Raw genomic sequence first — 27,919 nt, 5'->3', positions numbered from 1 at the left:
TGCACAACTCTCTTGGCAAAGGGGGAAATGTGTAAAGGAGGTCTTCTTAATCTGTTGAGGGAGCGATAAGAGCCGATCTAGACATGTGATACTGAACTCTTATATCGACTATTCCAGAAAACAAAACGTTTCATATCAAGATTTTTTTTTGTGGAGATTTGGCATGAAAGCTGGCCATCCATCCTCAGCGGTGCTGGACATGACTTAAAGGGGGCACAGAAAAGGAGGCTGACTCCTCACCACACTGGGTTTTTTTTCTTCCTTTGCTCTTTTTTATATCCAGCATGCAGGAGAAACGCGTTTCACGCTGGTATTTTGGTGGCCTGTCGTCCAGCGCAGCAGCCTGTTTAACACACCCACTGGATTTGATCAAGGTAACAACCGCAGCAAGCTAGCAGATTTCAAGTTAGACAAAGTGGACTAAGTGGTCTGTGCAGTTCATGGCATTGAATATTCCGAGCAGGCAGTGTTGGTACTTCCTAACTTCAGGAGTATGGATCAGTACCATGCATGCAAACAAATTTAAAGTGCAGATCTGCTGGACTTGCCAGTGTAGTTTCTCGAAGCAGTGTATGACCGCATGCTCGTAGTGCGGGGCTGATGGCGGCACAATAGCTACAGTGTAACGTTACCTTTAATCGCCGACCATGTAATAACGTTTTAATTTTCAGCGCAGTAGCTTCGTCTCTGCTTTTAACACATCTTTCTAATACTGAGAGACGTTTTTAATTTGATCTTTGGACAGTAAGTTGTGTTTTCCTGAGATGTCACCGTTGCCCACTCTGTTTGTATATGAACCCCCCCCCCCACCCTTGTGCTGTCCTGAAATAGTTAGATAACCCATAAGACACCTTGATTTGAGTGGCTGTAACACAAGGACTCAGGGGCCTTTTTTGTTTTTTTGGATCGGGCTGATTTCATTGTAGACTTTGACATTTACAGCGTCGAACTCTATTTCAGTTGGCCTTGCGTCCACCTCCATGACAGAGGTGGAGAAATGATGACAGATAATACGGAAACCCTGGTGGCCCTTGGCTGTCTCTGCAACCTCTGAGTCAGGCGAGAGGATTTAATCAACTGGGCTTGACAGTCAGCTGACTCGTACAGTGACCGCATCCGCTTTCAGTTGTCTTTGGTGTCTTGCGTCATGCCTTATTCGCCTCAGTTGGCGCTGGATGTTTTAAAAAAAAATTCGGATTTTTCCCTTTTTCCTCCCAATTTAGTGGCCAATCGATCCCTATTTTAGTTCAAACACCCACCCTCGTACTGCATGCGTTCGCAAACTGCATCTCTCCGGCCGGCAGCCTCGAAGGAGACGCCTCGCCACTTCCGTGACAAGGCGACTCCCCAGGCCGAACCGCCGCTCCCCCCCCCCCCACACACACACACACACACAGACACAGAGACGCATTCATGTGACGAACACAAGCCGACACCGCCCCCCTCCCGAAGACAGCGTCGCCAATTGACCTTTTCGCAAAGCCCCGCCCCCTAGTTACTGTTGCTATGCCCGTCCAGCATTTCAGAACTATCCAGGAAGTAGCCGGAAAACACCAAAACATGAAGGAAGAAATCAGCGCATTGTGTGGGTAAAAGTAACAGTAATAATACGTTAGCTGTATTAGCTATCAATAATAGTGTAACCGGTTATTGTCTTGCCCGGTGCGGGATTCGACACGGGGTGTACTGAACCACAAGGCGACGTCACTAACCGCTCGGCTTAAGGGTCAGACCCGTTAGCTAGGGGCTAACGTGTCTTATTAGTAGTTTACAATCGTCACCCTCCCCGCAAGCGCGCCCTCGCGCTTTGTTATTCCCGCGCTCCGAAGAGACTTCTGAGGATCTGCACACTTCCGGATCCCACCGCTGCCACCAATGTGACCGGTTATTTTCTTGCCCGGTGCGGGATTCGATACGGGGTGTACTGCACCGCAAGGCGACGTCACTAACCGCTCGGCTAAAGGGTCAGACCCGTTAGCTAGGGGCTAACGTGTCTTATTAGTAGTTTACAATAGCTAGTAGCAAGCTTAGCTTGGAACAGACTGGCCATGGGGTCTGCTGTACTGCGAAATCTATTGCCGACATTGCGCTTCTTGCGTTCTGGGTTTCGGGAAGGCAAAGAAAATTACACCCCTCCAAACTTCAGATATCTAGTATCCGATTTGCAGAGCCCATAGGCACACCGTGTCAGCATTTTGTTGTGTGTTTGAAAGCTTGACGGACCGTTGCTAAGGTAGGATTGAACAAGCACCGTTCTGGGGCGGTACTTTGCGAAAGGTCAATTATTGCTGCTTCATCGAGTCCGGCCATAGTCGGATCTGACGAGACCGGGGTTCCGGTCCCCAGTGGGCAACTGCATCGACACAAAGCCGATGCTTAGACGCCTTGTTTTTTTTTCCGACCCGCATTCCGGGAACTCTGCCTCTGATTGGCTAGTACTCGTTGCCTCCGTTGATTAGGTTGGTTACGGTTAGGATTAGGGTGGGGTTAGGGATAGGGTTAGCCAATCAGAGATAGAGTAGGGGCGGGTCTTCCCGGAATCCAGGTGGGAAAAATAATAACGCTGCTTAGACCGCTACACCACCGCGGACCTTGGCGCTGGATTTTGACGCCGTCATTGCCCAGCATGGGACTACCATCTGCCATTCAAACACCCCTCACACCACCACTGCACACCTAACATGCATATCGGAGTGTGTGTGTGTGTGCGTGTGTGTGTGTGTGCGTGTGTGTGTGTGTGTGTGTGTGTGTGTGTGTGTGTGTGTGTGTGTGTGTGTGTGTGTGTGTGTGTGTGTGTGTGTGTGTGTGTAGTACCCAGAATAAACTGGCACGATCACAGCGAGAACATGCAAACTACACACAGAAGGGTTGGGATCAAAATCAGGACACCTCTTACTGTGAGGCGGCAGTGCGAACCACAACTTTTATAGTGGACTGAGAGTGTTTTGGAGCCAGACCAGAGTGGACCTGCAACTTAAGGCACTTTTGCATTGGCTTCAACTTTCACTCCTGGTGGTTACTGCTTGATTGAAGTATGTAATACATGATATAGTATAATATGTAAGCAAGTTTGTTATATAAAATATAGCAATGTTATACTTAGATAATATGACAATGCTGCCCTGTTGCTCCTGGAACCTGCTGGAGCCACTCTCCCAGTTTGGGGGTCGCAGCCCCTACTGCTCCTTATTACCACTGGGGCTACTTTGGACTTCACCTTCCCCATCCATTCCAGTGTTTCCTTCAGCCCTTGGTACTTCTCTATCTTTCCATGCTCCTTCTTTCTGATGTTTCTGTCACCCAGGATTGCCACATCCATCACTACTGCTCTCTTCTGTTCCTTGCCAACCACCACAATGTCTGGTTGGTTAGCCAGCACCTGCTTGTCCGTCTGGGAACTTGCCACAGGACCTTAGCTATGCTGTTCTCAACCACCTTTGGTGGCGTTTCCTATCTGGACTTTAGGACGTCCATATTTGGCACAGATGTTCCTGTACACTATCCCAGCCACTCTTGGTTATGCCTCTCAGTGTATGCTGCCTCAGCCTGCATCTTATACCCTACTACTATGTGCTGGGCTGTCTCAGGGGTATCTGCAAAGCCTGCAGCCCTGTGCCTTGGATCCTGTCTGCTGTGGTGGACCCCTGCCTCTATAGATTTGGTGTTGAGTGCTTGCTCTTGTGCTTATGATCAGAGCCTTTGGGCTGTCCTTCAGACCAGTCTTTTCTAGCCACTGGTAGGATTTCTTGATGTCAGCCTCTATTTGCCATGAAGGGGCTTGGTCTTCCACGATGTCTTCTCTTCCTCTTCACCCTCTGTCCTCTGCTGCCTGATGTGCTCACTGAGCAGTTTGTCCTGAGAGGCCATCTTCCTGATGCACTCTTGGGTGCTCCTTGTTTCACCTTGGACAGTGGCTCTGACACTCACCAATCCCCACCCTCCCTCTTTTTGTTGCTCGTACAGTCTCAGGGTGCTGGACTTCGGGTGGAACCCTTCGTACATTGTGAGGAATTTTCATGTCTTGACATCTGTGGGCTCTATTCCCTCCTGTGGACAAGTTGTTATCCCAGTTGAGTGTCTGATGACTGGTAGGGTATAAATGTTGATGGCTTGGATCTTATTCCTACCATTGAGCTGGCTTCTCAGGACCTGCCTTACTCTCTTGATGTTTTTATATATATTATATCTACTACTACTACTTTCGGCTGCTCCCGTTAGGGGTCGCCACAGCGTGTATATATATATATATATATATATATATATATATATATATATATATATATATATATATATATATATATATACACTCACTGGCCACTTTATTAGGTACACCTTGCTAGTACCGGGTTGGACCCCCTTTTGCCTTCAGAACTGCCTTAATCCTTCGTGGCATAGATTCAACAAGGTACTGGAAACATTCCTCAGAGAGTCTGGTCCATATTGAGATGATAGCATCACGCAGTTGCTGCAGATTTGTCGGCTGCACATCCATGATGCGAATCTCCCGGTCCACTACATCCCAAAGGTGCTCTATTGGATTGAGATCTGGTGACTGTGGAGGCCATTTGAGTACAGTGAACTCATTGTCATGTTCAAGAAACCAGTCTGAGATGATTCGAGCTTTATGACATGGTGCGTTATCCTGCTGGAAGAAGCCATCAGAAGATGGGAACACTGTGGTCATAAAGGGATGGACATGGTCAGCAACAATACTCAGGTAGGCTGTGGCGTTGACACGATGCTCAATTGGTACTAAGGGGCCCAAAGTGTGCCAAGAAAATATCCCCCACACCATTACACCACCACCAGCAGCCTGAACCGTTGATACAAGGCAGGATGGATCCATGCTTTCATGTTGTTGACGCCAAATTCTGACCCTACCATCCGAATGTCGCAGCAGAAATCGAGACTCATCAGACCAGGCAACGTTTTTCCAATCTTCTATTGTCCAATTTTGGTGAGCCTGTGCGAATTGTAGCCTCAGTTTCCTGTTCTTAGCTGACAGGAGTGGCACCCGGTGTGGTCTTCTGCTGCTGTAGCCCATCTGCCTCAAGGTTCGACGTGTTGTGCGTTCAGAGATGCTCTTCTGCATACCTCGGTTGTAATGAGTGGTTATTTGAGTTACTGTTGCCTTTCTATCAGCTCGAACCAGTCTGGCCATTCTCCTCTGACCTCTGGCATCAACAAGGCATTTTCGCCCACAGAACTGCCGCTCACTGGATATTTTCTCTTTTTCGGACCATTCTCTGTAAACCCTAGAGATGGTTGTGCGTGAAAATCCCAGTAGATCAGCAGTTTCTGAACTACTCAGACCAGCCCGTCTGGCACCAACAACCATGCCACGTTCAAAGTCACTTAAATCACCTTTCTTCCCCATTCTGATGCTCGGTTTGAACTGCAGCAGATCGTCTTGACCATGTCTACATGCCTAAATGCATTGAGTTGCTGCCATGTGATTGGCTGATTAGAAATTTGCGTTAACGAGCAGTTGGACAGGTGTGCCTAATAAAGTGGCCGGTGAGTGTATATATATATATAGTTATATATATATATATATATATATATATATATATATATATATATATATATATATATAGTTATGCAATATTTGTAATTTTGCCCCTGTACACCACCACAGTGGATTTGACATGAAGTATTTGAGATGTGACTGAAGAGTAGACTTTCAGCTTTAATTTAAGGGGTTGGATAAAAATATGGCATTAACTGTTCAGGAATTATAGCCATGGATATACAGGGTCACACTGTTCTCAGAGGCTCAAAAGTAATTGGACAAACGAACATAACTATGATTATAACAATTATATTTAATGTTTGGAGGAAAATCATTTGCAGTCAATGACTGTCTGAAGTCTGGAACCCCTCGACATCTTCAAATTCTGAGTTTCCTCCTTTGAAATGCTCTGCCAAGACTTAATGGCAGCTGCCTTCAGTTGCTGGTTGTTTGTGGGTCGTTTGGCCGTTAGTTTGATCTTCAGCAAGTGAAAAGCATGCTCAGTTGGGTTGAGGTCAGGTGACTGACTTGGTCACTGATGAATATTCCACTTTTCTGTGTCATTATCCATCTGCAGTGTGAACCGCCGTCCTCTCAATGTTGTGACATTTGGCTAAATCTGAGCAAATGGTATATCCTTATAAACATCACAATCCATCCTGGTACTTCTGTCAGTAGTCGCATCATCAATAAACACCAATGGCCAAGTTCCACTGGCAACCATACATGCCCATTTCATAACACTATCTCCAACATGTTTGACAGATGATATGGTGTGCTGAGAATCATGAGCTGTTCCTTTTGTTCTCCACACTTTTCCTCTTCCCATCCTCCCGGCACAAGTTAATCATTGTTTCATCTGTCCAAAGAACCTTGTTCCTGAACTAGGTTGGTTTTATATGTTTTAAACACAGTCTAATCTGGCCTTCCTGTTCTTAAGTGACACCAGTGGTTTTCCCCTTGTCGTAAACCCTCTGTATTTATTTTCATGCAGGCGTCTCTTGATTGTAGACTTGTACAATAACACCTCTCCCTCTCAAGAGTGTTTTTGACTTCACTAGATGTTGTGAATGTGTTTGTCTTCACTAGGGAAAGAATTCTGCGATCATCCACTGTAGTTGTGCTCTGTGGTCTTCCAAGCCTTTTGGTGTTGCTGAGCTTGCCAGTGCATTCTTTCTTTTTAAGAATGTACCAAAATGTTGATTTGGCCACTCCTGAAGTGTTTACTATCCATCTGATAGATTTCCTTTGCTTTTTCAACCTAATGGTGGCCTCCGTCACTTGTATTGACACCGCTATGGACTTCATGTTGAGTTCCGATGAACAGCTACCAAATGCAAATGTAAATACTTGGAATGAACTCCAGACCTTTTATCTGCTTAATTTGTCATGGACTAATGATAGAAAAGGTCTTATTTGCCCATCAAACCGCTTGTTAGTCAAGTGTCCAATTACTTTTGGTCCTCTGAAAATGGGGTGACCATACATAAAACTGGCTGTAATTCCTGAACGGTTAATGCTATATTTTTGGGCAACCCCTTAAATTAAAGCTGAAAGTCCGCACTTCAATCACATATTGGTTGCTTCATGTCAAAGCTACTGTGGTGGTGTACAGGGGCAAAATTACAAATATTGTGTCACTGTCCAAATACTTATGGGCCTAACTGTATGTGTGTGTGTGTGTGTGTGTATGTATATATATATATATATATATATATATATATATATATAGAGAGAGAGAGAGAGAGAGAGAGATATGATTTTGTGAAATAAAAAAAATAAATCACCCACCAGCTCTTAAGATAAAATGTAGCCTCAACATACCCTATAACACGCAGAGACAACATTACCAGCCACCCCTCCTACCCTCACCCACCATGCTAAACTCTCCCTCAAGGTCTAGGTGTACATATAACAAACACCGGTGTCTCTGGCCTGTTATTAATTGTTCTTGCTTGAGTGGCCTGTAATGTAGATCTTTGGTTGTCAGTGAGGCTCTTTGCTGCTCATCTCTGGACATTTATAGGTGCACTTGCAGACTCAGCATGAGGTGAGGATGACGATGAGGGGCATGGCAGTCAGCGTGGTGAGGAGGGAGGGCTATCTGGCTCTCTACAGTGGTCTCAGTGCCTCCCTCTGTCGGCAGGTGGAAACCCTTACACAATGACACCTTCCCATGTATACACACCTAAACAGCTTGAATAAATGCATCGCATAGGTTTTTTAAAGTCCATCCATCATGTGTTAACCCCCTGACCGGGCTGTTTTGATATCATGACTTAACCCTCTTTCCTCCAGATGACATATTCCCTGTCCCGGTTTGCTATATATGAGACGCTGAGGGACATGTGGAGCAGCAGAAACAAGGGTCCCATGCCATTTTATCAGAAGGTCCTACTGGGTGCCCTCGGAGGTACGTGTTTGTCTACATGCTTCATCAGAGCACTGTTTGATTCCTGTGTGTCAGTACTTGATCCGGTGGTCATAGGGCGGGTCTTCTCCCACAGGGTTTGCAGGTGGTCTTATCGGAACCCCAGCTGATATGGTGAACGTCAGGTGAGTAGACACAAAGACATATAGACAGATCAGCATATGTTCACTACATGAGCGACATACACGATAAACTCCATCATTTATTCACATTAGCAGCAACAAAGGACCAGGTCTACTTCCATTAGTCATGAGTGTGCATCATGGGAGGGTTTTTTTTAGCGCCCCTGTGAAAGAGGGAACAAATCTTGTGCTGACGCGAGCCCTTCGGCAGCCTCAGGTTCTCTATCTGCAGACAGAGGAGGAAGAGGAGAAGTGTCATGTGGCGGTGGAGTGGGTTGTGTGGGTACATTTGTTATAATTAGTATAGAGAATCATGTTTTCTAATATCAAAATGCAGGCATTTAATTGTAAATGCTTGACTGTTAACGGCAGTTGTGCCACAACGCACTGAAAAATGTGGCAGTCAGCTTGTAAAGAGATAATTTGAATGTAAAACAGAAAGAACATTTTCTTCTTCACATTTCTCTGTCCCATTTGGCATTTCTATGATCATTTATGCATTCATTTCTTTAAGAGTTGTATGTAAATGTGGGGACATGGCGCCCTCGTCCATCACCGCTGCGGGGGAAGATTATGCAGGGAGCTGGACAGTCAAAGTCAAAATTACATTATCACCTACAAGGGTGTCGCCACAGCTGACATTCAACAAAAAAAGAATAATTATGTAGATTTAAAGAGTTCATTCGTTAAGAAATGCAGAAAAATACAGTAAAACGTATCATTGAAATTGTAATTATCATTATTTTTATTATCATTGTTGTTGCTACAAATACAATGGCATCTCACAGACGCCACAGGAGGCCACACACTGCAGACATGCAAAGAGGCTGCTCACACCATGTGCTCTATTGTAGAGATTACTACTCTATTTACTGAGCCATGATTATCCCCAGCATAGCAAAGGATAAACCAGCTACCGTTCACTGATCGCCTTTTAACTCACGACTATGGTGCTCCACAGGAAACATACATTACTTTACAGTAATTTGTTGCTTTTCGATGCCATCCTACATGCTGCCCAGTGTTATTCATTTGGTTTGTGTGTTGTCTGATGTGTATGCACAGTGCATCTCATGCACGTGGCCTTCTGTGAGACCTGCCCCACTGAGAAACTGAGTGTTATTCCTTTGTGTATTCTGCATGATCTGTTGCTGGCTCTCTTGTTGGATGGGGCAGTGGTTCCTCTGTCGTGGCCCTTCTCCTCAGTAAACTCCCACCGGAGCAGATCTGCTGTGTCTTCTTTTACAGATGGGTAATTCTATTTGCAAACAGAATAAACAACATATGGGACAGCAGGGTGGTGCGGGGAGTGGGACAGACCATTTCTGAGCCTGGGGACATGTGTTCATGTCCTCGTTTTTGTTTTTTTGGCAAGTGTCCCTGAACAATTGCTGAATTCCAATGGGCAGTCCAAAGGGGAATTATTCCCATATCAATATAAGGAATATATTTGTGAAGAAATATAAAGTCATATCTAATATCCTCACACATCAGTCAATCAAAGTTTATTGATATAACTCATTTTGTACACACAAAAGCAATTTAATTCATTCCACATGAGAACAACACAAAAATGCATACATAGTGTGTGTGTGTTGTGAGGGCTCACCTAGAAGGAAGCCATTGGGAGTAGCCTTGAACTCCCAATACTACCACACCTACTTCTGCTGGCAGACCTCTGGGGTCTCATTGCGTACACACAAAACGGAGCCTGAAAGAAGAGTACGCCACTTCCCACGCAAAATTTGTGATCTATAAAAACAAACTTGACGGGAGAATGTGCGCACCTGTATGTCTATGTCTACCTGTATGGCCACATGCCATTTTTGGCATTTGTGTGCACATACACTTTTAGTAAGGATCCTACGCACTGTTTTTTAAATGAGACCCCTGGAGGGAGAGCAGCTGACGGCCATGCCCAATTAACAAATCTAGTCTGCAATCACTCTAGACAAAAAGACTATTAAGACTTTGGGGAGAGAGGGAGAAGAGTGGAGGGGAGAAACCTGAGTACAATTTGTTGAAAAAGGAGACGTGGGTTTGACCGTATTCTGTGAGACAGGCATTGGAGATAGAGTGACCCCAGCAACCAGATGGTGGAGTAAGAGACAACCATGAGCATGGACAATGGATGAACGGCAAAGACGACTTGGTACCTTGTCTCCCTCTTGTATTTTTCTCGGACAAGGACCCCACATATGGGGGAGAATGCGGGTGCTGTGATTTTTGCAGCTGCCCAAAAGAGAAATGGAAGCAGCCCTTGCAGAACTTTTAATGAGCCAAGCTACCCTGGCCATGGGCGTGCATCAACTATCCCAGCAGGGCCAACACTCTTAGGACACAACCCCCACACCAAGAGAGGTACTGACTACACTGACAGCAGAGGACGATGTAGAGGCCTACCCGGAGATATTTGAGAGGACTGCAGGCCATGCAGGGTGGCCACAGGCAGAGTGGGGAGGAATCCTAGCCCTATTCTTGACCAGAGAAGCTCAACGAGCCTGTCAGGACCTGACCCCACGCAGGCCAGTACCTTCCAAACCATGAAGACTGCCATGTCAGCTTGGGCAAAAAAGTTTCATTCATGGAGGTATGACCCCAACCAAGCTGCCCATTTCAGATAGCATCCGTCTGCTGCCAAACTTGAAGTTGGCAGACAGAGGGGGGTGGGCCCTCAGCAGTGGAGCGAGTGGTGTTAGACCGATGCATCCGAGCCTTACCACCCGACACCAAGAAGTATGCTGCCCAGACCAGCCCCCAGTGGGTAGATCACCTGGTGAGTTTTCTGGAAAATCTTCAGGTAACAATGGAGATGATGCGGCCCACCAGAGAGAATTGGGTGAAAGGGAGGGGCAGCGCAGGCTGGTGCCAAACAGACAGACCTGAAAGAGGGAGGTTCCAGAGGACGATGGCCAGGGGGAGCCCCACCCAAAGAAGATCAGCCAGTGAGAGGGATGAGAGGTGTTGTTATACATGTGGAAAAGAGGGCCACATAGTGGGGATTGTCCAGACAGAGATGTGACCATGCTGTCCGTTGCCTCAGCCACCCCAACTTGCCTTTGTGTCACCTCCTGCTGTGAGCATGAAGACATGAAGGCCCCGCACATCCCTGTATAGGCACAAGGAAGATACATGGAGGGCCTACCAGACTCTGGCAGCAAAGTAACCCTTCTCAGACCGGAGTATGCAGGAGAACCTGTAGCAGTGAGTTTGATGTATCCTGTGTACATGGTGATGTAAAGACTTACCCGCTAGCCTCTGTGTACCTTCAGACCACCCAAGGACAGTCAACCTTGCCAGCCGGAGTGGTCGACAACCTCCCAGTTCCTGTATTAATTGCGACAGACTCGCCTCTTTTCTTCCGACTCTGGAAAAAGGCATCTAGGGGTGGTGGAAACACCACCAACCGAAAGAGGAAGAGAAGATGCAGACACCCCATGGCTCAAGTGTGCACTGTAGTACCTCTCACCAACCACCAGGAGGCTCCAACCAGTCTGAAAGGGGGTCAGAGCACAACTCCCCTCCAGGAGACTACACGGAGTCAGCTGGAGAGGCGGCTCAGCAGAGAACAACAACCGAGGCGATCAAATAAGAGGAGTTCTTCTCACAATTTCCCCTTGCTGAACCAGGAGACGCCCAAACGCCAGGCCGGTTTGCCACAGCCCAACTATAGGATCCAAATCTGGCCCAAGCACAGAGAGGCGTGCAGGTGATAGTTGGGGCCCTCCAACCTGGGGTGAGTGAACTTGGATATCCTCACTTTGCGTGCCAAAATGGTTTGCTATATAGGATACAAAAAGCCAATATGACCAGTTACTTGTACCCAGTCCCATTTTTAAGGTTCTGTATTGCACTCATACCCACCTACTTGGGGGCACATTTTGGGCCCCAGAAAACCTACAAGCAGATTGTGGCAAGGCTCTACTAGCCGTGAGTCAAACAGGCAGTCGAGGATAGCTGTCAACACTGTGCCGAATGCCAGCTAACCGCCCCCATGACACCAGCATCTGGCCCGCTGGTAGCCCCACCCATTATCCTAATCCCATTGAGCCGGTTAGCCATGGACATGGGCCACTTGCCAAAGGCAGCGCGAGGCCACCGCTGCATCCTGATGATCCTAGACTATGTCACCCGGTACTCAGAGGCAATACCGTTGCGGACCGCCACTATCAAAGAGGTCGCCAGGGAGGTATTATTTTACTGTTCTCCTGGGTAGGGATTGCCTCAGAAATATTGATTCCCAAATCCTCTGTGAATAGTATACATGGCCATTGAAACTCTAGTTACTTGCATATGAAGCTCATTGTTGGGTTCGGTCGCTATGCAACTGTATTGTTTATAAGGGTGGGGACACCTGCAGTCAGTTTAGACCGAAGAGGTCACTTAGATGAGCGATGAGATGAACTGATTCAACTTTCTTTGATTTTCTTACCTGGATTATTGCCCATGCATAAAGACGTGTGTCTACTCATGTTTCATTTATCTAGTGTGAAATGTAAACTTTAATGATAAAGAGTCTTCAAAACATTGTTCTTGTCTATCAAATAGTAATGCCGGCCTGAGTTCTCATGGATGTCCATAAACAGTTGTACTTCATTGCTTAGTGGTACATCATTGTGCTGTAGAGCCTCCATATCTGCCTGGAGAACAAAACGCACAAAAAAACAAAAACAAAAAAAAAACCCAAAACTCAATGGTTCCCTATTCTTGAATCAAAAAAGTAAAAGATCCAGAAAGATATAACCACCATGATTAGAAAGTAAGTTCTTTGGTAAAATTTCTAACTTCAGACTGACTTTAAAGTGTCTCCATTTCCTATCTGTCAAGAATGCAGAACGACGTCAAATTGCCAGCAGAGCTCAGGAGAAAGTGAGTACATCTGAAAACTGAGAGAGGAGAAATACTGTCTCGTTTTTGTGCAAGTCACTGCATTGAGTTTTGTCTGCCCACCAGTTACGCCCATGCGCTGGATGGACTGTATCGTGTATGGAAGGAAGGTAAGGTCCGTGTTAACCCTCCGATGAACCCACTTTGACCTGAAAATGATTCTGATTTCATTCATTCTTAACATCGATCATACTGTGTCACCCAAGAGGGAATGAAGAAGCTGTTCTCTGGTGCCACAATGGCTTCCACGAGAGGAGCACTGGTCACCGTTGGACAGGTAAAGCACCCCGTTATCGAGGCCAATTCTGCCAAAAAAAAGGTTAATAATCAAGTGTATGGGCATTCATAATAACTTTGTGCCTACAGCTGGCGTGTTACGACCAGTCGAAGCAGCTGGTTCTTGCTACCGGTTACCTGACTGACAACATCCTCACCCACTTCCTGGCCAGCGTCTTTGCAGTGAGTCACTTCCTTTCGTTGCAGTCTGGTGTGTGTTGGGCGGTTTTATCGACGGTATTACAATGACAACGGTATTATCAATCGAAGGCTGTAAATGCCGGCGTTTTATTAATACAAAATGAAGGCACATCTTATCCGATGAGAGGGTCTAAGGACAGGATGTTGTGTTGCTGTTAAGCTATTTGTCATTTGTGATGTTGGGCTATACAAATAACATTGACTTGACTTGACTTGACTTATTGGTGGTGGACCTTTTCCCAATTTAGGCGAACATGAATAAAGACACGCAATGATAGTCCTCCCCCCCCCTCCACTTTTTTCTCCCCAACTGTAACCGCCCAATTACCCCACTCTTCCGAGCCGTCCCGGTTGCTGTTCCACCCCCTCTGCTGATCCGGGGAGGGCTGCAGACTACCACATGCCTCCTCCGATACATGTGGAGTCACCAGCCACTTCTTTTCACCTGACAGTGAGGAGTTTCACCAGGGGGATGTAGCACGTGGGAGGATAACGCTATTCCCCCCAGTTCCCCCTCCCCCCTGAACAGGCACCCCAACTGACCAGAGGAGGCGCTAGTGCAGCGACCAGGACACATACCCACATCCAGCCTCTCACCCTCAGACACGGCCTGTCTGTAGGGATGCCCGACCAAGCCGGAGGTAACACGGGGATTCGAACCGGCAATCCCTGTGTCGGTAGGCAACGGAATAGATCGCCACGTCACCCGGATGCCCCGCAAAGATATTCCCAATGTGCCAATCAACAACGATGCCAAAGAGCTTTTGTTACTGTCTCAGCCATGTGATACTGTTTACTGAAAACTACATGACTTCGGGTCAATTACTGATTTAACTCGAGCGAAGTTGCCACTAATTCTTCAGCTTGCCACAGACAGAAGCTTGTTTGTCCCTGCTATTTTTCCACTGATGACACTCGACCTGCTATTTCCATGATGTAGGGTTTAGAGTTAGCTCCCCAAATCTACCCTAACCCTCCTCCGTAACATTGTGTGCATGACATGGACTTGTTTTGCCAGAAGGCTGGTGAGACACGAGTCTGTAGAAAACTTCATTAGTCGAGAAGAGGGATGGACGACTCTGACTGATCTGGGTTTGTGAACCAGTAACTATAATGAAGGATTCGCAGTTTTGCTCTGGTGGCAAATTATTAGCAGTGGTTATTAGTGTAAAAAAAAATGGTGCTGCTGTGACACGTATACATAGTAGACATAGTAGTCTTTGTCATTTTCAAAGAAAAATCATATTCCCAGTATGTCAACTGAAAAAACAGATAGATGGATGACAGGAACTTTCTTCACCACAGGGGGGTTGTGCCACAGTCCTCTGCCAACCGTTGGACGTTGTTAAAACGAGATTAATGAACTCAAAGGAGGAATATGGGGTGAGTTTTTTGTTTGTTTTTTTCTTTGCGTGTAATTCACACCAGCTGACACAGCAAACATCGATGATCAGTAAGCCCTTTTTCTCTGCGGGGGAGTTGGGTTAGAACTCCTTGGAAGAGTTGACTTGTCTCTCAATCCTCTTATCATTTCTCTGACAAACATGTTTTATTCATGGCCGGTGAAGAGTGTTACGCAGCTTGACACTCTTTAAAAGTGTTTTGTCTCTTTGTGTTTCAGGGTGTGTTTCACTGCCTGAGAGAGACAGCCAAGCTGGGCCCTAAGGCTTTCTACAAGGTAGATTCAGTCCTCAATATTCATGAGAGCATGATAGACGATGGGGATAGTGATTATGTTAAAAAAAAGAAGATCTCAAAGCACTGTTTTGCAAGGCAAAACTGTCAAGATTACAGTGGGAATTAGGAGTGGAGCGGGGTGTGAGTTGTCACTCAAAAAAGGAAGGAAAAACTTCCTGAACAAATTTTTTAAGGTTGTTTTGAAAGAAGGCAGAAGCAGCGGGGCCCTCAGTTAGTAGAAGGCATTCTAGCAATGAGGTGCCCCCCCCATCCATTAAAAAAAACCCCACAAATACTGATTTTTATGCTATTGTAAATGTTGCCCTACTCCTGGACTTGATGGTTTGGTTGTGCCGCCAGGGTCTTGTTCCAGCTGCTATCCGCCTCATCCCGCACACAGTTCTCACCTTCATATTCCTGGAACAGCTGAAGAAGCACTTTGGAGCCTTGGTGGTAACCTGAGTTTGGTCCACGGCGGTCAGTAGCCGTGGCTGGGCTCTGTGACTCCAGACATCCCTCTGCGATGGATTCAACCCAGCACTGTGGTGGTGAAGAGGAATCAATTTTGCCTTGAAAAACAGTGCTCTACTCCCATAACTCCAGACTATAGGCGGGACCCAGCAAGACGGCACTGACTGGATAAAGTACAAGGAGTCCAAAGAGCTCCCATGCCGATACAGCTCTCGTTTCTCTCTTAATTCCCCAGAGACAAAAAGAAGGACTTTGATTTTATCAGGTTTCATATTAACTAGACAGGAAAAGAAGCAGTTTTTCCCCTTTATACAGCCATACATTGGTATTGACATTAAGATCATTCTTGGCGATAGAAAACATCTGTGACAGAATGTTTATGAATAATTTTAATTCAAATCAAGTTTGTTTATGTAGCCATAGATCCCAGCTGAAGCCTGAGAGGGCTTTAAATTCCCACAGTGAAATGGGTCGATACAGTGAATGATAGTAGATGACACCTTGTATCTTTGGACCATTGATTTGGATGAGGGAAAGCTAATTAGAATAAAAGGTGTAATTGTACTGCATTTAACGAATTATAATGTTATAGAAGTGAACAGTGTGAAGGTAAAAAAAACAAAAACGTATTTATAAGCTATAACCAGATATCTGCAGTTGACCAGTTCTGCCTGACGTACCTTGTTTGACCTATAGGGGGCAGTGTTACACTATAGAAATTGCAGGTCTGGTTTCCTGGCTTTATTAGGTCGATGTGTAGGAATAGAAAGATGTAATTTTTTTTGAGAATTATTCAGTAAACTTTTTTATGTAAACCTCTGTTGTGTGTGTCATGCCTGGTTTTGTATTTCTCTTCCTCCTAAAGTTTTCCAAGAATGTGTGGAGGAATTCAAAACATTCATATTGGTAATACTGTGAAGCCATAACTTGGAAGGGCCCCTCAGGTGTTTCAGCAAATAGACAACATTAAGGTGATGTCAACGAGGTCGTTTCCACTGATGAGATAATGACATTCTCCAAACATGATGCTTTGTGTGTCCTCATGGAACTGCCATCTTGTTAGGGGGTTTAGCTTTGTCTGAGCATTACTCTTCCTCTAAGCACACATTCACATTCAATTTCTTGTAAGGTTTGCCACTCACAGGTGGTACTTGATTGATCAAGGAAGTGCCCCTTATTTAAAATTGTCCTCTCTTGGAAACCATTGCTTTTGGATGCAATGGCGCATACTGAAAAGCAAAACACTCAACATATTAGACAACATGAATATTCCAATGCAAAACCTCCACCACCCCTCCCCCCCGCTGCCCCGCATCACTCCGCTAAGCCCCTGACACCAAATGACGTACCAAACACGCACACGCATTTTGCTAGCAATCAAACATCTGTTCTACTCGGCTAGTTATGTCGGGCTTGTCATGTTATAAGATGAAAATAATAGTCTCACGATCGGCGGTGCAGCTTTACTCTAAGTATCATCAAGTTACAACCAACTTTACATCAGCCATCAACCATCAGTCAATCCAACCTCTTAACGTTAGCTGCTGTCATCAGTACATCTTCCCCCCTCAGTGAAGACAACATACAGCAGACAGCTTATCATAAGAAAACAACACTAACAAGCATATAAAGAACAAGTAGTTTAAACTATACCTTTCAAAACATTGGCCGGTAAATTATGAACACTACCCACCCCTGTAAACTACACCTTTCAAAACATTGACAGGTAAATTATGAACACTACCCACACCCAAGAGTCGATGACGGTTACTGTACAGTCTTTTCAACTTGCAACTACAGGCCCAGTTTAACCACAGGCTTTCTGGTTCACTCTGACCTCCGCAGTTGAACAGGATGCTGAACCTCCGTAGGTGTGTCCATTATGGCCATGTCAGCACCACACAGAACCTCTGTCACATTGTCACTATTATGTCCTTCATCATTTTGTGCCATTGCTCCTATCTCATCAGGTCATCCTCTCTGTACCCCTGTGGTTACAATGACTCTGTGGTTTTCAAAAGATGCTTCCTGTTTCTGCAGAAGACATCGGCATTCTCTGTCATGACACTCTATGACCTGGAAGTGACCTGTTGCAGAATGATGGCTCTTTTAGCTCATGACCTGTGCGAACTACATCCTTCTCCTGTAGAGGCACAAGATCAGTGGCTGTGCAATCATGACATGTCTTTTCTGACTTTGTCTGCTCACAGCTCATCTCTGTGTTCAGGCATGCATGAGCCATGACTGGGCAATTGAGTACGGATCTTGCGACCCAGAAATTGCTTGGCTGGAGACTTGCCACTTTCCAGCGGGGCTGCCTTGTATGACATCAGCACCAGGTACAGGTCAGTGTTGCTATGTGCTGCTTTCTTTGATATTCTTTTCACAATCCGTACCCGCTTCATTGCTTTCCCGTCAGCCTGAGGATAAAGAGGAATGGAGGTGACATGATTGAACTCATACTCTGAAGCAAATGCCCTGAAACTCGTGACTGGCATAGGGAGGGCCATTATCAGAAACCAGAATTAGCGAGATGCCCTGCCTGAAAAAGACTGACTTCAATTCCGGATAATCGGAACAGTAACAAACTAACTATGACTAACAAATAGACTTTGCCCTCATAGTGAAATATATTGGTTCCTAACCTTTCCCAAGACTGTGATGGGCACTCTGTAGTAATGAGGGGTTTCTTTGTTTGCTTATAGTGATACTCCTGACATGTAGCACATTCACTGATCAGCCGGTAAATATCAGAGTTCATGTTTGGCCAGTAGAGAGCCTCACGTACTCTTCTTTTTGACTTTTACGCACCCAGGTGCCCTTTGTGTATCCTGGTGAGCATTTCCTGTCACATCGATGTGGGCACCACAATCCTGTCACACTTAAGCAGAAGTCCGTCGACCAAAGAGAGCTCTGACTAAATGTGATAATATTGTTTACATGACCCCTTCTTCCATCCCTCGTGGAGATTGCTCATCACTTTCTTCAGAACACGGTCCTTTGATGTCTCTGGGGTTATCTTTGAGAGTTGTTCCTGTGTGGTGGGCAATGCTGCATAGACCATATCCGCATGAAGAGCCACATCCTCTTCTGACTCATTGTTGTATGTGACACACGGTGCAGCCCTGGACAGCCTATCCGCAATGAACATTTGTGTTCCTGGCACATACGTGAGCTCATAATCATAACGCTGCAGTCTTATCATTAGGCGCTGTATCCAGAGCGACATGTCACAGTTTTTTTTGGGTTTTGTTTTACAATCCTGAGCAGTGGCTTATGGTCTGTTTTTAGGATAACTTTAGGAAGTCCATAGATGTAGGTATGAAAATGTTCACACCCAAAAGCCAAACCAAGGCATTCCTTTATGATTTCTGCGTATCCGCATTCTGTAGCCATCATGGAGCGTGACACATACGCCAATGGTCACCTTGCTCCCTCAACTTCCTGCAGAAGCCCAGCCCCTAAACCTTCCTTCGAGGCATCTGTAGACACGTTTCTCTTTCCGGGGCAGAAAAACTTCAGTAGGGGTTCACTTGCTAGAACATGTAGCAGCCCCTTCCAATCTGTCTCATGTTCATGTCCCCATTGGAACTCTGTCTCTTGATATAATAGCTTTCTTAGATTAGCAGCTTTCACTGCTAAATTCGGTATGAAATTTCCCAAATAGCCAAGGGCCCGTTACACCAATTTCCGGTCCTTTGATTTTTCCATGTCGTATATGGCTTTTACTTTTGCCCTGTCTGGTTGGACCCCTTCCGTGGAGATCTTGTCCCCAAGGAACTTGATCTCGCTGACGCTGAACTGACATTTGTCCCTGTTTCACTTGAGTCCATATTGCTGTATTCTCCTGAGAGTTTTCTCCAGTCTGGTGTCATGCGCCTTCTGAGTGGAGAGCCATATGACCAGATCATCTACGTACACCCGCACAGCCCCTCAATAATATGTTTCATTGCACGGTGGAAGATTCTGGGGGCGAAGCTAATTCCAAAGGGTAAATACTGATATGAGTACCTGTCGAATGGGGTGTTAAAAGTGCACAGCTTCACACTGTTTTCATCAATCTTCAGCTGTCAGAATCCATCCATCTTGGAAAAGTACTTTGCTCCTGCCATTTCACTGATTATTTCCTCTTTTCAGAATCTGGTAGTGCTCTCTTTTGATACTGGCGTTAGGATCCTTCAGATCCATACAAACACGCAATTTAATATTTTTCTTTGAGTTGACACAGACCACGGAATTTACCCAGTCAGTGGGCTCTTCAACCCTCTATATAACACCCAGGCCCTCCATGCGGTCTAGTTCTGCCCTTAGTCTGTCACGGAGAGCCAGTGGAACTCTTCTGGGTGCATGAATCACAGGTTGCATATCCTCTCAGTTTGACGGAGTATGTAAAGGGCAGTGCTCCAACACCCTGAAATACATCTGCATATTTGTGTGTTACAGCATCATTACTGCTCCAAGCTACACAGCTAGTATGGGTTAAATGTAGAGCGTAATTTCCCCACGGGGATCATTAAAGTATATATATATATTAAATAAATAATGAGTCAGGTTTGCACTGTTTTGGGGCTCACTCTGCACATATGCCATTTCGTTGATGGTAGAAGCTCATTTTACCAAGCCTATATCTACACATGCCTTATCTCCCAATAGTGACTAATGTCCATCAGGTACTACAACAAACATCAGTTGGTGAGTGCAATTCTTACCCTTAACCTTTAGCCTACATGTTCCCTTTGCCTTAATGCTTTTTCCATTATATGCCTCCAAAGCCAAAGTATTTTGGGTCTTGCTTTGAGATTTTGTACATCACTCCAGCCTATTAGGTTTGCCTTAGCCCCTGTGCCCACCTTAAAAGGAATATGGTGTCATTTACCAGCAAAGGAGCTATCCAAACGTCACCCTGTAGTCCTACAGAATGTACTTCATTTGCTTCATCTGACCTGTTTTGACTCGTTTTGCACCATTCCAATAAATAATGCCTCTTGTGTCTCAATAGCATTTGTCCTCCCAAATGCATATCTTAGCAAAGTGATTTCTGCCTTTACATTTTGCAGTTTTTTCCGTACGCCAGAAAGAAGGGTTCTTGTACCCATTACTGTGGTGCTATACCCTCCGAACGTTTTCCCGTGCATAGCAGAAAGCTCACTCGCGTGACAAAGTTTCACTGCACCATCCAATGTTAGGCCACAGTCCCTACGCATTTTTTCCTCTCACCCTCTTATCGAATATTCCAAAAACAACTTGATCACATATCATCGAGTCCTCAGGTTGTTCAGAGTTACACGTTTGCGTTCTCGTTTTCTAGTTAGTCAAAAAAGCATCAGAGGAATTTCCCTGTTTTTGCACGCGGGAGCGAAACAAATCTCTCACAGATTTCATTTTTTCGAGTTGTGCAGTATTCATCGAAAGTTTAAGCACCTTATCCAGATAATTTCTTTTATCATCATCAGCTTCAAATGTGAATATATTGTAGCAAATTCGGTGGGAAACCACAGGAACCGCCGCAGCCGGGACACGAACCCGTACCTCCGGCACCGCGGGCGACATCGCTAGTCGGACCCTTTAGTCGAGCATCCCCACGACCCTGAGAGCAGGATAAGAGTCCAATCCGCCCAGTGACTGCTGGGATAGGCTCCAACACCCCACTTCTGACACCAATGTAGCAAATTCGGGGGGGCAACCACAGGGACCGTCACAGCCGGGACGCGAACTCGTGGCTCCCGCACCACGGGCGACAACGTTAACCAGTCGACTAAAGGGTCCGACCCGTTAGCAAAGGGCTACCGAGCCTACTTATGTGTGATCGTTACAATATTATACACCTCGATAGCCCGTGGGCCAGCCACTGTTAGCAACAAAGCTACTTTACGTGCTCCAGCTAGTCGAGGCACCACCCATCGCTGTGATGGAGAGAAGAAAACGTTGCTTGAATGCGCGCCAGCTTTCATCCACATTTCCTTCCAGTGGCAGATTACTGGGAGGTTTTATTTCTTCTATCGTAGCAGTATGTCCTTACCGCGTGTTCTATAAATCCTGGTACCATGTAATGTTATATAACATGTAAATAATACTCTCACAACCGGCTGTGCAGCTTTACTCTAAGTATCATCAAGTCACAACCAGCTTTAAAACAGCCATCAACCATCAGTCAAGTCAACCTCTTTACGACAGCTACTGTCATCAGTACAGCACCCAGAGGGAAGAAGCAAGCGCTGCCGCTACCTGTCACGGACCTCCGCATCGCTCTTCTCTTTTACCTTGTTTAGGACTGTACGCCGTTGTAAGCAAAGAAAGTGTTGGAAATTTAGCACAAGCTGCTGCGTGCTAAACCCGGATGCCCTTTGTTTGTACAGAGTCGCTGTGATTGGCTAGTTACGTGGTAGTGAACCCTGATTGATTGTTTGATTCAGACCAGGTGTGGTGACCCACATCTATATAACTAGAGACATTCACCTAAGAGGACGGTGTACCTTTAAGGGAAGAGGCGAGGGGTCAGATAATGCACTTCCGCTTCCGGTACACAGTTCAGTGTCGTTGTCGAACGTATGACATGCAAAGTTGGAGCTAGTAAACTACCTCGACTACGTCTACTCTCACGTCTCCTGTCTCGTTGTTTTCTAACTCCACACTGGTCCCTTTTACAAAAAACCAAACCAAACAAAACAAAACAAAACAACAACAACAACAGAGGGCCAGGCGCTCAGATGTTTCTATGAAGGAACCCTCCAATCAAATATTGTTAGCGACATGCAATGGTCAAAATTGGGTATTTCAACCAAAATTATAGTGGAATAATATTGCCAACTGCAGCTTTGATGTGCGCTAGACGGCTTTACTTTTGCATTTAGATGGGAGGATTCTGACTCTTGGCACGGCTGTGGAGTGTGTGCAAATATGTGGGTTTCAGATGAGGACTGTGCTCTGTTCTTTTCACATGGCGTGCAATCTATCATGCTCACTTTTCAAAATGAGATAAATCACCATGTCCCAGCATTAACCTGCCGTCTGTCTGGTTCTCTGATGAGCTATAATAGTTGTCCTGTGTCTAAACCTCACCTCAGGTCATCCTCTGCAATGCTATGGCAAAACCAGAGTCCACAAGAACAGTGGCTTAATGATAGATATTAATGAAACAAAGCGAATTATACCTAAGCATCCATCCATCCATTCATTATCCAAACTGCTTATCCTGCTCTCAGGGTCACGGGGATGCTGGAGCCTATCCCAGCAGTCATTGGGCAGCAGGCGGGGAGACACCCTGGACAGGCCACCAGTCCATCACAGGGCCCACACACCCACACCCACACCTAGGAACAATTTAGTACGGCCAATTCACCCGGAGGAAACCTACGCAGACATGGGGAAAACATGCAAACTCCACACAGAGGACGACCTGGGACGACCCTCAAGGTTGGACTACCCCGGGGCTTGAACCCAGGATCTTCTTGCTGTGAGGCGACCGCGCTAACTGCGCCACCGTGCTGTACCTAAGCATGTGAACAGGAAATGATATATCCAGCTACTGATTTGGCAGGTGGATAAGATACTTTAAGGGCGGCACGGTTGCACAGTGGTTAGCGTGGTTACCTCACAGCAAGAAGGTCCTGGGTTCAAGCCCCAGGGTAGTCCAACCTTGGGGGTCATCCCGGTTCATCCTCTGTGTGGAGTTTTTATGTTCTCCCCATGTCTGAATGGGTTTCCTCCCACGGTCCAAAGACATGTAGGTCAGGTGAATCGGCTATACTAAATTGTCCTTACGTTTGAATGTGTATGTCGGCCCTGTGTGATGGCCTGGCGACCTGTCCAGGGTGTCTCCCCACCTGCCGCCCAATGACTGCTGGGATAGGCTCCAGCATCCCCGCGACCCTGAGAGCAGGATAAGCAGGTTGGATAATGGATGGATGGATGGATAAGATACTTTAACTGGTAGCAGATGATATGTTGTTGTCCAGCTTAACCTTTTCCCTTTGAGAGCTTAAGTTGCGCGAAATCGAAAAGTGATCAGATGAGAAAACACTCCTGCCACCTGTGGCTGTCACAGAGCTTGAAGAGCTGGACACTTGCTTTAAGTCAATTACAGTTAAACCACCATACAGGTACTGTCTGGCTGTCTGGACCTTTAATTGAGCAGGTTTCCCCCTCTTTTAGTTTGTCTTGCCTTACATCGGAGCGAGGCCGCAGACAAAAGGTTTATGTTAGTGGCTTGTCTTTTATCATGCACTCTATCGCTGCTAGAATACAGAATGTCCACTGTGATGGACAATATCCATTAGGGATGCCGGTAATGTAAAATACCACAGACCATGAGGAAAAATAATAGTGCACGCTCATGTACACGTGTGTGTCCCCTCACACACACACACACACACACACACACACACACACACACACACACACACACACACACACACACACACACATGCATGCTTGTCTGCACAAAGTTAATTCACACAAACGTACTTTCTCTCCTTTCCTTTTATCTGTCGTTTCCTTCCTCTCCTACTCTTAATGAATCAGTGGGAAATAAGCCCGGGGGTATCAGATTTTGGTTTGAAACTGAAAATTGAAAAATATGAATGCCCTGACAGGGGCATTCATTTAACCCTTCTGCTGTCTTACGGGTCAAAAGGGTCCATAACAGTGTTTAACAACAGAGAAAAGACTCTAAATAATAATTTTTTTCAACCTGAAATTTGACGACTTTACCTAGAGTGACCCCAACATTAGAAAAAATTATGTATATTGTTTCGGTTCATATTTCCGTGAAAGCTGTACACCACTAGGGCACTAGGATTGGATCATGTGTGACCCTATAAAAAGGAGTGGTGTCCACCGATTAAATGCAGCCTTTCTGCACTGTGAAGAGGGAAAACCCAGATAGTCACAAAGTTTGTGATGAACGACAGGTTGTTTCTTCGTGCAAAACAGATTTGGGGTTTAAAATTAAATTAAAATTGCTTTAATTTAGAGGTTTAATGAAGGCGGGTCATATTATGACCCTTAAGACAAGGGCAGCTTACAGAATGTGTGGACATCTCGAGGGTTAAGACAGCAGGAACACAACGCAGGACTTTCACATGGCAGTATCGTTGTAATGAATGAAAGGTCACGTGTTTAACTTGATCTACTCACGGGTGTACGTGCAGTGCGTGTGACGTATACAGGAAGTGAAGAAGCGCATGTTATGAAGGTTGTATGTCGGATGAACGCTAGTAAAAGCTACACAGTTAAGAACCTACGAAGTCGGCTCGTTCTTGAATTATTCTTATGTCAGTAAGACAAGGCGTCTACGGACATTACATGGTGTCAGAATAGTCTGTGTATCGGAACACGAGCGGTCATGCCGAAGTTTAATCCGCCGAGTGAATTCAAGTTTGACTGCCCCGTTGAATGGCCGGAGTGGAACCAACGGTTTTCGCGCTTCAGGCTCGCGACAAAGCTGGATAAAGACGACGGGGAGATTCAAGTGAGTTCGCTGATTTATGCAATGGGCGGCGAGGCTGAAAAGATATTCAGCTCGTTTGACTTCGCGGCGGAGGGTGATAAAGTGGACTATGATATCGTACTGAAAAAGTTCGATGACTACTTTATTCCCCGCCGTAACATCATACATGAGAGGGCGTGCTTCTATCAACGTAGCCAGCAGCCAGGAGAAACAGCGGAGATGTACATCCGGACATTGTATGAGCTGTCTGAACACTGTGAGTTTGGGGACAAGAGGGATGAACATATCAGAGATCGTCTGGTAGTGGGCATAAAAGATAAGGTGCTCTCCCGTCAGTTCCAGCTCACAGCGGACCTTACTCTGGTGAAAGTCATTGAACAAGTGCGCCAGGTGGAGGCAATAACAAAGCAGCTCAGCCTCCAAGCTAACCAACCAGAGGCCCAGCTGGCTAACGTCAATGTTGTCCGATGGCGGGACGAACGCCAAAACAAAAAGGGCGGACAGCGTCATGGTGGCGGCAGTCCGGCAACCAACAAAGTAGATGAATGCGGGAGGTGCGGCAAGACGCAGCACACCGATGAGCGGAAGTGTCCTGCAACGAACAGTAAGTGCAACAAGTGTCATAAAAAGGGACATTGGGAGCGTGTATGTCACTCTAAAGCGGTGAGAGAAGTCACTGAAGAGGTTAAACAGCTGTACTTTCTGGGAGAAGTTGGCAAAGAGAGCAGTCAGGAAGATTGGACTGTTAGTTTAACAATAAGTGATGTACCAATAACCTTTAAAATTGACACGGGGGCTGACGCTACTGTTATCAACCAAGGGACATTTAAAAAGCTGAAGCCAAACATAAAACTGGGACCTCCTGACACATGCTTCATAAGCCCAGGTGGAAACATCAGCTGCCTAGGACAGTTTCAAGCCGCAACCAACTACAAGGAGAAACAATACTCCTTTCCAGTGTATGTGATCAAGGGGAGAGGCAGCTGTCTGCTGAGTCGTCCAGAGGCAGTGGAGATGGGTCTAGTGAAGCGGATGAATGAGGTCAGTGGAGTTTTCGGTTCAAGTGGACTGCTGAAAACAGACCCAGTGAAAATAGCTCTGGTGGAGGGTGCCCAGCCATACGCGGTGCATACAGCCAGACGGATACCGCTGCCACTTGTACCACTGGTTAAGAAAGAACTGCAGCGCATGGAAAATGAGGGCATTATTGAAAAAGTGACTCAGCCCACGGAATGGTGCGCCGCTATGGTGCCGGTGCTGAAACCGAACAAGAAAGAGGTTCGCTGCTGCGCTGACCTCAGGAGGCTGAATCGAGCAGTGAAACGTGAGAAATACGTGCTGCCCACTATGGAGGAAATAATGCCAAGGCTCGCAGGGTCAAAGTTCTTCACAACGTTGGATGCAGCAAGTGGGTTTTACCAGATCCCCTTGCATGAAGACAGCAGGGGGCTCACCACTTTCATCACCCCATTTGGGAGGTATGCTTTCTGCCGCCTTCCATTTGGTATAACGAGTGCTCCAGAGATTTTCCAGAGAAAGATGGCGGAAACTCTGACCGGGCTAGAGGGCACAGAGGTGTACATGGATGACATCCTTATACATGGAGAGACTGAGGAAATCCATGACGGGCGCCTAGCAGAGGCGCTGGGGGTCATTGAAACAGCAGGTCTCAAACTGAACCAAGCGAAATGCAAGTTCAAACAGAAACAAGTCCGCTTCCTTGGTCATATCATCAACGAGGCAGGCATCAGACCTGACCCGGACAAAGTGGCCGGAATAGAGAACTTTCCTCAGCCCCAGAACGTGACGGAACTCAAGAGGTTCCTCAGGATGGTGAACTATTTGGCAAAATACGTCCCAGAGCTGTCCACTGTAGGTCAGCCGCTTTATGGACTGCTTAAAGCAACGACAGAGTGGCTGTGGGGACCTGCACAGAACACAGCATTCCAAGACCTTAAAGCAGCACTCGCCACCGCCCCGGTACTCACCTTTTATGACGTCACTAAGGCTACGGTGGTGTCAGCAGATGCCAGCAGCTACAGGCTGGGAGGCGTTCTGCTCCAGCAGCACGGGGAACACTGGAAGCCCGTGGCCTACTGCTCCCGACGGCTGAGTGACGCAGAGACAAGGTACGCACAGATCGAGAAAGAGTGCTTAGCCAGCGTCTGGGCATGTGAAAGGTTTGAGAAGTACTTGTTTGGGCTTGACAATTTCAGACTTGTCACCGATCATAAACCACTAGTGCCTCTCATGAACAGCAAAGACTTGGATAATGTGCCCATTAGGTGCCAGAGACTGTTAATGAGGCTGATGCGTTTCAATGCAGTGGCTGAATACGCACCAGGCAAAACTTTAGCTGTGGCTGATGCACTCTCCAGAGGCCCAGAGCAGTGCTACGGAGATGGTGCTTCTCATGATGATGTTGCAGCGCACATTGATGCCATCGTGTGCCAGGTGCCTGCCACACCTCAAAGGATGCAGGAGATAAAACAGAGCACGGATGGGGATCTGCAGCTCCAGACAGTGTTGGGCTTCATCAGACACGGCTGGCCTGAGTATGTCGATAAAGTGCCGGAGACAGTCAGAGACTTTTATCAGGTGAGAGGGGAGTTATCTGAGGTAGATGGTTTAGTCATCAGAGGCAGTCGTATCGTCATTCCCACAGAGATGAGGGAGGTGATCTTAGACAGAATACACGGCGGGCACCAGGGGATAGTTAAGTGCAGAGAGAGAGCTAGCCAGTCAGTGTGGTGGCCCAAAATGACAGAGCACATTACAACAAAGATACAGCAATGTCAATTCTGCAGAGAACACAAGAACACACAGAGAAAAGAGCCTTTAATGTCAAGTGAGCTCCCATCCAGACCATGGCAGAAAGTTGGCATAGACCTGTG

At 46.3% G+C, this 27,919-nt stretch overlaps 1 protein-coding gene across 1 annotated transcript; it reads left to right on the top strand.

Annotated features, from left to right (window-relative positions):
• The first annotated feature begins 284 nt into the window (after positions 1-284).
• slc25a10a (solute carrier family 25 member 10a) lies at positions 285-15,568 on the top strand. Its single transcript, XM_056288598.1, has 11 exons — positions 285-374; positions 7,539-7,658; positions 7,811-7,925; positions 8,020-8,068; positions 12,893-12,934; positions 13,019-13,062; positions 13,159-13,229; positions 13,319-13,411; positions 14,735-14,812; positions 15,051-15,107; positions 15,467-15,568. Exons 1-11 carry the CDS (start codon positions 285-287, stop codon positions 15,566-15,568), a joined length of 861 nt encoding a protein of 286 aa, XP_056144573.1.
• The last annotated feature ends 12,351 nt before the right edge of the window (positions 15,569-27,919 follow it).

The sequence above is a fragment of the Lampris incognitus genome, chromosome 10, assembly GCF_029633865.1.
Source record: "Lampris incognitus isolate fLamInc1 chromosome 10, fLamInc1.hap2, whole genome shotgun sequence".
NCBI lineage: Eukaryota > Metazoa > Chordata > Actinopteri > Lampriformes > Lampridae > Lampris > Lampris incognitus.
The sequence above is the reverse complement of the archived record's forward strand: the minus strand, read 5'-3'. Positions and strand labels throughout refer to the sequence as shown.